This window comes from Hypomesus nipponensis, chromosome 8 (genome assembly GCF_054491055.1).
Source record: "Hypomesus nipponensis isolate SF chromosome 8, ASM5449105v1, whole genome shotgun sequence".
NCBI classification, from domain to species: Eukaryota; Metazoa; Chordata; class Actinopteri; order Osmeriformes; family Osmeridae; genus Hypomesus; species Hypomesus nipponensis.
In genome coordinates this window covers 11,856,529-11,867,894 of record NC_140368.1, presented here as the reverse complement: position 1 = coordinate 11,867,894, position 11,366 = coordinate 11,856,529, and the positions used below count along the sequence as shown (strand labels likewise).

Below are 11,366 nucleotides of genomic sequence, written 5' to 3'. Positions count from 1 at the left end.
GTCTTTGTTCTTTGTACCTGGATGCTCATGTTAGAGGTTGTTTTCCTTCATGACAGGAAGGTTGTAAACACACCCAATGTGCTGTTCTACTGTTCCAGATAGATGTGGTACCAGGTCTAATGACTCTGCTGTTCTACTGTTACAGAGGCCTTCACCGTGGAGACGGTGGAGAGTGCAGCTATTTCGAATGAATGAAAACACACTTTCAGTGAAGGTGAGTGCGATTGTGTGTAGGTGAGTGTTTCTATCAGGGTCAGAGAATGACAGCTCTCCCCCCCAGTCCAGCTGCACTCTGATCCTCTGAGGTTTCTGTCTCACTGTGAGAGCAGTGTTTTGACCTGATGAGGATATTGCTGTGTATTCACTATCATAGAACAAGCTTACCCAGCTTCCACCCTGTAAGCCTCTCTTCCTCTGGACAGACTCTGTTAACACACCCAGGTTCCAGTGTGTACTGTCTCCAATCTCAACATCCCAGCGGTGTTTCCCTAAGTTAAAGACCTCAGAGCCCAGGATCCATTGCCGTGGCCCAAAAACTGTATGAAACGACCATTACTTAACTAGCTGATAGTCCTGGCATGAACCACCACTTAACTGACCCAGTCCTGGGTCAGTCTATGTAGATTCCTACTCTCTTGTTCAATCGACTCTTTGTTTGTGCATCTCAAGTCCTTGGTTCTACCCTTTGATCAGTGCTGTGTCCTGTTCTCTGCGTCAGAGCTGGTTCACCTGAGGTAACCCTTCAGTCTCTTAGTCAGTTAGGTCATCTTAGTGTAACCGGGTAGCTCTAGGACCCAGGAGCTCTGTGTAACTCACAGCTGGCGCTCATTCCTTAAACGCCAGCGATAGTTTAAGTAGTGGTTGGTATTTGGGGCAATTATTGCTGTGTGGGTAACCTAGTGCTTTAGGCATCGGCACCAAAGATTCAGTGAAACACCTCCTTAGCAGGAAATTGACTGGACAACCGAGTGCGGGTTCCAAACGTATCAGCGGTCGGGGTTTAGTGCCAACCTCACTGTTTTTCTCACATTTTTGTTTATCTTTTGTTTAAGTTGTTTGAATTGAGGAGTGGTTCGATGTGTTTACCTCATGTACTTTGGCTTGCCGTGAACTATTTTTATAACGTATCATTATATACCATACTATTGTGTATAAAATAAACCTTTTGTATACTTTTGATACCACAGCCTCTGTACAGTTCATTTAATTGGACAGGACACAAATCTTAGATATAGTATTTCCAACTAAGGGTCTCTCACCCCATCTGTGAGAGTGGCGTAGTCGAACTTCCCCGCCACATTAGGATAACTTGAGGACAGTCTGAGCTAGGACGCAGGGTTTGACATTAAGGAAGACCAATATACATAGACGGAAATATGACCCATCACTGATAAAACTAGATACTGAAAAACGGAAACCTGAACTTCAATCTGTTATGACTGAAGAAAGAGAACCAAACAACTGTTAGAATAACACTGGCGAACACCAGAGATAAGTTTGTAAAACGTTTGTACTTGCAGTGTAATATATTTGTGTTGCTTGCTTTATTTCCTCAGGTACACCCTTGCATTTGTTGAGGTTGTTTCATTGTGACTTGTTTAACTACATGCTCTTATGGTTCTTCACTTTGGGACTTATTTAGTTTCACAATGTACGCTTCATGTTTTGGCTACCCTCAATGTTTGGGGCTATCTCGTTGTTATGATCAGTGACCAATGCACTTTTGTAAAGCTCTCTTTTGGAAGTCGCTTTGGATTAAAGTGTCTGCTAAATGCATAAATGTAAATGTAACAGGAAGAAGTCACACATGCCTTGTAAAACCAATGTCCAAGAAGGAGGGTCCTAGGAAAGAGTATAAGATTGCATGTCATCTATGCTTAGCTAAGCTTTCTATGTAGAGAGCCCAATGTTTGTATTCCTGATGATCAAAGAATTTGTATTTGAACTTGGAACCAGCCTGCCTCCAATTCCTCCTTGCAACCTTTTTGGCTTATAGCAACCTCCAACACCATCTATTGTAATCAAACCTATTTGGGTGTTCAGGAAGCTGCTGTCTCTCCTGACTGAGGTTTGGGTGGCCAGTGTTGGGGTCCAGAGTCACAGGAGCTGAGGAGAGAGATCAGGTTTGTGTTGATGCAGTGTTTGATGTTTACACCCTCACCCACCAGGAGTTGACACCATGACAAACACAGTAATGATGACTGGACATATCATGTATGTGGATGTCATTGATATTCTACATGCATTGATCATGCTGTATTCAACATATCAGGCTGGTATTGGTGTGAGATGAAAAACATGTGTAATGCATGTAATATTGTGATGTCTTTCTTTTGAGTATCGATGCCAACGGGGGAAGTGGGTGGACCACGGCATATCTAATAGCACGCACACCTACTACCGAGCCTCTAGCTCTACCAATGGCGGCCAGCTTTCGCGACATTCGCGGCCGTGCCTCTGGCTGCTTCTAGAATAGACAATCAACGCCAATTAAAGACAAACCCTTAAAGGGCATGTTGGTAGCGTAAAGACGAGAGAGAGCGTTGGTGTTTGTTGTATCACGAAGCTGTGCGAACAGCGTGACGTTGGGTAATATGAGCTGGTTATATTGCTATCCCTGTTTTTATTGAATCTTTTTAGCCTATGTATTGTTTGTCGGTTGTAATTGCAGGTGTACGGTGAGGGCCCTGATCAGATAGTTTGCAGAAAGTCTGGACATACCCAGCTATGCTTAGACCAGAGGGATTAATTGCCGTGAAACCTCACTGCCGTTCTGAGTGCGTGTGCTCACTTATTGCATCATGTTGAAGTTTTGTGTGTCATTGCAGTTCCTATTTCAGTGTTGTTGTTAGCTGGGTTATCTAGGCATCCTGTGTATCAGTGGCACCAGACCTTGAACACCTGCTGTATGTTTTATTGGTGTGTGTAATAAATTGACTACTCTTTGCATAACTTCTACCGGTTGTTCATCGAAGCCCCATTCCAGATCCTTAGTTTAGCTAACGGAAACGACCAAACACATTAAGTAACAATGGTCATGTTCAGTAGCCTGTAATGTAGAGTCATGGGTGGTTTATGGACAAGGATGATCATGATCAGTAATGCAGGATAATGTAAGTATTGAATATGAAGTTGATTACTTCATCAAAAACTCACTGAATGTCACAATGCCCTGCATCTTCTCCCAGACTGTGAAGGTCAGGTTACCCAGGTGTTTAGCCACGTCTATCAGCTCTCCTGAGACCAGCTGTGGATCCGGCAGAGTGGACTGGGCTCTGGAAGAACATTCTGGAGTCAGAGCTGCTGTGGGGTTGGGTTCACAACCACAGAGAAGAGAGACAGGAGGCAGGTCACTTACCTTTTCACTGTGTCCTTGTAGTTCTGTGGAGATACAGAAGATGAAGTTAGACACTCATAAACACACCCAGCCAGCCATTCAATATGAACTAAGAGAGATCAGTCCTGACCTGCAGGAATGAGATGTCTTCAGCTCTCAGCTCCTCCTCTATGGCTCTGATTGTGTGTGAAAGTGTTGATATCTCTCTGCTCAGCCCCTCAATCTTCTCCTTCATCACCTGACTCTTCTGCTTCTCCTCCTTCCTCAGTACAGCTATCCTGGCCTCCTCTTCCTCTTGTAGAAACTGGTGAAGCTTCTTAAACTCCTCCTTAATCTGCCTCTCTGTGTGCTGGATCTGGATCTGCACACATGGGGGTTCATACAGAGGTTTAGGTGACTGTAAAAACTGTTTTATACTATAATATTAATCAATATTTTACCTTAATAAGATTTGCTGTTTGATCACAGGATTCTTTAATGTTGTTAAAGACCTCCTGCTTCTCCTGTAAGGACTTTAGAGCAGGCTGGAGTTCCTCCTGGAATGAAACAAAACATGTCAGGAGTAAAAGTTGTTCATCCTCTCATTTGACCATTTGACCAGCTGGATCTGAGACGTCTCTAACAAAACTCTGTAGAAGAAATGAGAATCGAAGCAGAGAAACAATAGATCCTTATGACACTTCAAATAATATATAAATATTAAATATTCTAACATTAACAAACATTATATTGCCAATAGTATGTGGAAACCGCTTAGTATATGGACTGGAGTTCTTCCTGGGATGATACAAAACATGTCAGGAGTAAAAGTTGTTCATCCTCTCATTTAACCAGCTGGATCTGAGAAGGCCCCCAATCAAAACTCAGTAAAAGGAATGAGAATCGAAGCAGAGAAACAATAAATCATTAACACTTCAAAAATATATAAATATTAAATATTCTAATATTCACAAACATTATGTTGGCAATAGTATGTGGAAACTGCTCAGTATATGGACAGCTCTGATTCCAACATCATGAAATTTAATCTGGATTTGTTTTACGCTGTGTTTCTATAATTTCCTTCCCCTTTCTAAGAATGCTTCCTAACATTGGAACTTTAATCCAGGATTTACTTCCATTCAGCCACAGGAGCATTACAGATAACAGGCACTGATGTTGGGTGATTAGACCTGCTCCATGTAGAAATTGAGGTCCATACAGAAATGTTTTGTTGAGTTTGGTGTGGACACCTTGACTGGCCTGCACTGACACCTCACCTACTGTATACACCATGACACATATTTGAGATCAATTCTAACCATCTGCAAGCCAAGTCTAATCATCCAACATCAGTGCCCATTGTTTCTCCACACACACCAACATCTTGTGGACGGCCTTCCCAGAAGAGTGACAGCTGTCAGAGCTGCAATGGTGGAGCCAACTGAAGCTTCATGTCCATGGATTTAGAATGGGATGTCCATACAGGTGTGTCTACTACATACTTTGACCCATATTGTTTACACCTAAATAATACATCTGTGTCTACTGTCACACCTACTCAATCATACCTTGAGATCCTTTGCAGCTTCATCTATGGGTCTGAATCTGTGGTTGGAGTGTAGTTTAGAGTCCTGACACACCACACACACTGGCTGTTTATCATCCAGACAGTAGAGCTTGAGTTTCTCACTGTGCAGACTGCAGAGCACCTCAGACCCTGCTGAAGCTCTCTGACGTCTCTCCTGTAAGAAGGACTCACACAGGTTCTTCAGAGCCAGGCTGAGGGGAGGGGAATCCTTTGATGATTTTCTTCTGCAAAGTGGACAGTTTCTTTTTGTATTCACCTTCCAGTATTCCTGCAGACAGGCTTTACAGAAGTTGTGTCTACATGACAGGAGGACAGGATCTTTAAAGATGTCACAGCACACAGGACAGGAGAGATCCTCCTCTTGGAGAGACAAGCTGGATGCCATTTTCTCACCTAGTCACACCCTCCTACTGCAGTCTGAAGTTTACTTTCACTTTGGTGTCAAAGTGTTTAAAACTTACTGTTCAGTCAGCAGTGAGTTAAAGTCTTTGTAAATGACAGCATTTCCTCATGTAGATGTGTAAAGGGAGTATATCTCTGTTCTCAGTGTGAGTTGGAAATTTAGTCCAGTTTTGTCTCAGATTAGTATGGTTAATCTCAGTGCCTGTTGGTGAGCAGAGAAACACTGAACTCTGCTCCCTGTATTCTGACAGGTGAGTCACATAGTAGGCGGAGCTTCAGGAGACCAGGAAGTAAACTGCATCAGTGTGTGCTGAATGAGCTGCAGACTGCGTGACGGGAGGTCTCTTTCTCTTAATAAACAACAACAGAAAACGACGTCTTCACTATCAGCAGTAGCAACATGTGACCAGAGGGGCAGCACATTTCTCACAGAGGCAGTAATCTATAATCTCTTCTGATGGAGGGGTGTATAGACCTAACTTGTATATGTTTGTGTATCAGGGACTGTATGGATGACATGGCTTGTTGATGTTCATGTAGTCCTATCAATCCCATTTCCTGCTGTGATGTGTGGACAGACAGACAAACATAAACACACTGTGATGACCTTCTCTGATGTTCTTCTGTGTCTATGGGAAAAAGAGCCTAGAAACTGTCCTTACCGCAGACAGGACTACACAGATACACAAACACACATAAACACTGGAATACTCACGTAGTGAATCCAGTGGATCTTTATTGAACTGAACAGAAGTGAAAAGAAGAACTGAGTGAGAGTCTGGTCTCTGCACAATTCCATCTCCACTCCTAAATCAGAGAAGTGCGAGTGTGTCTCTGTGTGTGTGTATGTGTGTGTGTGTGTGTATACATGTGCATGTGTGTGTGTGTTTCAGCTAGATGACCTGTAGAAGGAGTGTGGTTATTCTAACACGGGACAGACTGACAACAGATGACCACCTGATATACAGTCTGTCTTTACTGTGACCCCCCCACAGTTACTATACAGACACACAGTCTCTCTTCTCTGTGCCCACCACAGTTACAATGTTCGGATATACAGTCTCTCTTCACTGTGTTCCCATAGTTACTTTATTCAGATTTACAGCCTCTCTTCACTGTGTTCCCATAGTTACTTTATTCAGATTTACAGCCTCTCTTCACTGTGTTCCCATAGTTACTTTATTCAGATTTACAGCCTCTCTTCACTGTGTCCCCATAGTTTCTGTACATATTATTTACATTTACATCTACATTTATGCATTTAGCAGACGCTTTTATCCAAAGTGACTTCCAAAAGAGAGCTTTACAAAAGTGCATATGTCACTGATCATAACAACGAGATAGCACCAAACATTGCGGGTAACCAAAACATGAAGCATACATTGTGAAAACTAAATAAGTCCCAAAGAGAACCATAAGAGCAGGTAGTTGAACAAGTTACAGTTAAACAATTAAACAATATGAACCTCAAAAAGTGCGTAGTAACGTTGTACTCCCAGAACAAGTGTGTCTTGAGCCTTTTCTTGAAGGTGGGGAGACAGTCTGTCTCTGATGGAGGTGGGGAGTTGATTCCACCATTGGGGGCCAGACAGGAGAAGAGCTTGTGTTGGGACCGGGCGCTCTTGAGAGGTGGGACCACCAGACGGTTGTCAGAAGAAGACCGTAGGTGGCGGGTGGGGGTGTAAGGCTGGAGCTGAGACTTGATGTAGTCGGGTGCAGTCCCGTCCACCGCTCGGAAGGTCAGTATCAGGGTCTTGAATCTGATACTGGCCGTGATGGGAAACCAGTGGAGGGAGATGAGGAGCGGGGTAACATGGGAGCGTCTGGGTAGATTGAAGACCAGGCGGGCTGCTGCATTCTGAATCCTCTGGAGAAGGCGGGTTGCGCATGCTGGGAGACCAGCAAGCAGCGAGTTGCAGTAGTTCAACTTGGAGAGGACCAGTGCTTGGACTAGCAGCTGGATGGAATGCTCAGACAGGTATCTCCTGATCTTCCGGATGTTGTAGAGGGTGAATCTACAAGACCGGGAGACCGCAGCAATGTGGGCTTTGAGGGAGAGCTTGTCATCCATGGTCACCCCGAGGTTCCTGGCAGAGGATGAGGGGGTCACTGTCGCAGATCCCAGGGTGATTGAGAGATTGTTATACAGTCTCTCTTCACTGTGTCCCCCATCACTCCACCACTCCATCTTCTACGAGTCCTACTGTTGTTATCGGATGTGTTGACACTAATTAGTTTGAATGTGATGCTTGATAATTGTGGAAAGTTATATTGTTTCCAAACTGGTTCAACAAGGTCGAATCAGAATCAGATGTACTACAGTGCCCTCTACTGCAGGAAGAGGGAATCATTCAAATGAGCTGAAGACAACAAGCGACACACTGTATATTATAATTTCACAGTTCAATACACTTTATTAGAAACTACAGCGGCATTAAGTAAATATTAATGTTTAAATGTGCTCAAGTAAAACATTTAAGTCAGCTGATTCTGTATTTGATTCTGGAAAAAAAGTAAAATACTGTAATAGATGATGCAATTATAATTGTGTACGTGTACAGTTGATATATAGGCATTTGACTTATACAGCAGAGCTATATGACTTCCGATTCACAAACAGTAATACATGAAAACAACACGCTACCTATAATTCATTAAATACTGTTGATCTTTGTTCTATGTACATGCATGCTCATGTTCGAAGTTGTTTTCCTTTATGACAGGAAGGTTGTAAACACACCCAATGTGCTGGTCTAATGACTGTGCTGTTCTACTGTTGCAGAGGCCTTCACTGGTAAGATCCTCAGAGGGTGTAGAGTGCATGCATTACCAATGTATGGAAACACTCTCTCAGTGAAGGTGTGTGTGAATGTGTGTAGGTGTGTGTTTCTATCAGGGTCAGAGAATGACAGCTTTCCTCTTTCCCAGTCCAGCTGCACTCTGATCCTCTGGAGTTTCTGTCTCACTGTGAGAACAGTGACTGGACCTGATGAGGATGCTTCTCCGTATTTACCATCATAGAACCTGATTCCCCAGCGTCCACCCTGTATGACTCCCTTCCACTGGACAGACTCTGTTAACACACCCAGTGACCACCATGTACTGTCTCCAACCTCAACATCCCAGCTGTGTGTCCCTGAGTTAAAGCCCTCAGAGCCCAGGACCCATCCATAGTGATCAAATCTCTCTGGGTTGTCAGGAAGCTGCTGTCTCTCCTGACTGAATCTCACACTGGTCAGATCCTCAGACAGGATGAGGTGTGGGTAGGCAGTGTTGGGGTCCAGAGTCACAGGAGCTGAGGAGAGAGATCAGGTTTGTGTTGATGCAGTGTTTGATGTTTACACCCTCACCCACCAGGAGTTGACACCATGACAAACCCAGTAATGATGACTGTACATATCATGTTGTTTTTCTACATGCATTAATCATGCTGTATGCAACATATCAGGCTGGTATTGGTGTGAGATAAAGAACATTAAGTAACAATGGCCATGTTCAGTTTGTAGCCTGTACTGTAGTCTTATGTTATGTACAGGTATGATCATAATCATAGAAGAGAGATCGTGATCAGTAATGCAGGATAATGCAGGTACAATATTAAATATGAAGATGGTTACTTGATCAAAAACTCACTGTATGTGACAATGTCCTGCATCTTCTCCCAGACTCTGAAGGCCAGTTTGCCCAGGTGTTTGGCCACGTCTATCAGCGCTCCTGAGACCAGCTGTGGATCCGGCAGAGTGGACTGGGCTCTGGAAGAACATTCTGGAGTCAGAGCTGCTGTGGGGTTGGGTTCACAACCACAGAGAAGAGAGAGACAGGAGGCAGGTCACTTACCTTTTCACTGTGTCCTTGTAGTTCTGTGGAGATACAGAAGATGAAGTTAGACACTCATAAACACACCCAGCCAGCCATTCAATATGAAGTTAGAGAGATCAGTCCTGACCTGCAGGAATGAGATGTCTTCAGCTCTCAGCTCCTCCTTTATTGCTCTGATTGTGTGTGAAAGTGTTGATATCTCTCTGCTCAGCCCCTCAATCTTCTCCTTCATCACCTGACTCTTCTGCTCCTCCTCCTTCCTCAGTGCAGCTATCCTGGCCTCCTCTTCTTCTTGTAGAAACTGGTGAAGCTTCTTAAACTCCTCCTTAATCTGCTTCTCTGTGTGCTGGGTCTGGACCTGGAGACATGTAGGTTCATAAAGAGGTTTAGCTGACCAGAGTTTTCAATGTAAAAACAGTTTCATGTATTTTTTTAATAATACATATGTTTACCTTTATGTGATTTGCTGTTTTATCACAGGTTTGTTTAACTTTGTTAAAGATCTTCAGCTTCTCCTGTAAGGACTTCAGAATAGGCTGGAGTTCTTCCTGGGATGATACAAAACATGACAGGAGTAAAAGTTGTTCATCCTCTCATTTAATCAGCTGGATCTGAGAAGGCTCCCTAACAAAACTCAGTAAAAGGAATGAGAATCGAAGGAGAGAAACAATAAATCATTAACACTTCAAAAATATATAAATATTAAATATTCTAATATTAACAAACATTATATTGGCAATAGTATGTGGAAACTGCTCAGTAAATGGACAGGTCTGATTCCAACATCATGACATTTGATATGGATTTGTTTTACGCTGTGTTTCTATAATTGCCTTCACCTTTCTAAGTATGCTTCCTAACATTGGAACTTTGATGCTGGATTTACTTCCATTCAGCTACAAGAGCAATAAATATCACAGGGACCTGGTTGGGTGATTAGACCTGCTCCATGTATTAAGAGCCCTTTATTTCTCCACACACACCAACATCTTGTGGACGGCCTTCCCAGAAGAGTGACAGCTGTCAGAGCTGCAATGGTGGAGCCAACTGAAGCTTCATGCCCATGGATTTAGAATGGGATGTCCATACAGGTGTGTCTACTACATACTTTGACCCATATTGTTTAGGCCTAAATGATACATTTGTGTCCACTCTGTCATAGCTACTCTATCATACCTTGTGATCCTGTGCAGCTTCATCGATGGGGCAGTAGTCGTGGTGTTTGTGTTTTCTAGATGTCTGACACACCACACACACTGGCTGTTTGTCATCCAGACAGTAGAGCTTGAGTTTCTCACTGTGCAGACTGCAGAGCACCTCAGACTCTGCTGAAGCTCTCTGACGTCTCTCCAGTAAGAAGGACTCACACAGGTTCTTCAGGACCAGGTTACATGGTGGTTCTGGTCTGGAAGATCTTCTCCTACAGAGTGGACATTCCTGTGATTCTTTTTGTTTCCAGTGTTCCTGCAGACAGGCTTTACAGAAGCTGTGGCTACATGACAGGAGGACAGGATCTTTAAAGATGTCACAGCACACAGGACAGGAGAGATCCTCCTCTGGTAGAGACGAGCTGGACGCCATTTTGTCACCCAGTCACACCCTCCTGTGTGGAACCTGCCGTCGTCTGAAGTTCACTTTCACTTCAGTGTCAGTGTTTAAAATTACTCTGATTCAGTCAGCAGTGAGTTAAAGTCTCTGTAAATTACAATATTTACTTGTGTAGTTGTGTGAAGGCAGTATCTCTCTCTTCTCAGTGTGAGTTGTGATTATAGTCTTGTTTTCTCTCAGAGCAGAATGTTGAATCTCAAAGCCTGTTGGTGAGCAGAGAAACACTGAACTCTGCTTCCTGTATTCTGACAGGTGAGTCACGTAGTATGCGGGGCTTCAGGAGACCAGGAAGTAAACTGTATCAGTATGTATTGTAGTAACTGCATACTGAGTGACAGGAGATCTCTTAAACGTTTCACTAGTAGCAGTGGCAACATGCAACCACAGAGGGGCAGCACATTTCACACAGGTGCATTAGAGAGTTATAATTATGCAAGTCATTTCTATAAGCTGTGAATAGATGTTTTCCTGTTGTTGAACACAGTGAATACAATAGAGTTTGGGGTCCTTCAATGAGATCTGTGGAAACTGTTTTGACAAAGGGTGTGAAAAATGTGTGACACAAATGAAAAAGTGTTATAACATTTGCAAGAGAAGACTTCTGCTGTGCTAATAATGTGATAATGAAGA

At 43.3% G+C, this 11,366-nt stretch overlaps 2 protein-coding genes across 2 annotated transcripts; both read right to left on the bottom strand.

Moving 5' to 3' along the window:
- Positions 1-420: 420 nt before the first annotated feature.
- On the bottom strand, positions 421-5,292 carry LOC146275190 (E3 ubiquitin-protein ligase TRIM35-like). Its single transcript, XM_084702802.1, has 6 exons — positions 4,888-5,292; positions 3,778-3,873; positions 3,468-3,698; positions 3,359-3,381; positions 3,157-3,275; positions 421-2,106 (listed from the first exon to the last, which is right to left on the bottom strand). The coding sequence occupies exons 1-6, from the start codon at positions 5,290-5,292 to the stop codon at positions 1,991-1,993; spliced, it is 990 nt and encodes a 329-aa protein (XP_084558928.1). The 3' UTR covers positions 421-1,990.
- A 2,451-nt stretch (positions 5,293-7,743) lies between these two features.
- On the bottom strand, positions 7,744-10,919 carry LOC146275189 (E3 ubiquitin-protein ligase TRIM35-like). Its single transcript, XM_084702796.1, has 6 exons — positions 10,305-10,919; positions 9,581-9,676; positions 9,256-9,486; positions 9,147-9,169; positions 8,943-9,061; positions 7,744-8,604 (listed from the first exon to the last, which is right to left on the bottom strand). Exons 1-6 carry the CDS (start codon positions 10,707-10,709, stop codon positions 8,063-8,065), a joined length of 1,416 nt encoding a protein of 471 aa, XP_084558922.1. The 5' UTR covers positions 10,710-10,919; the 3' UTR covers positions 7,744-8,062.
- Between the last annotated feature and the right edge of the window lie 447 nt (positions 10,920-11,366).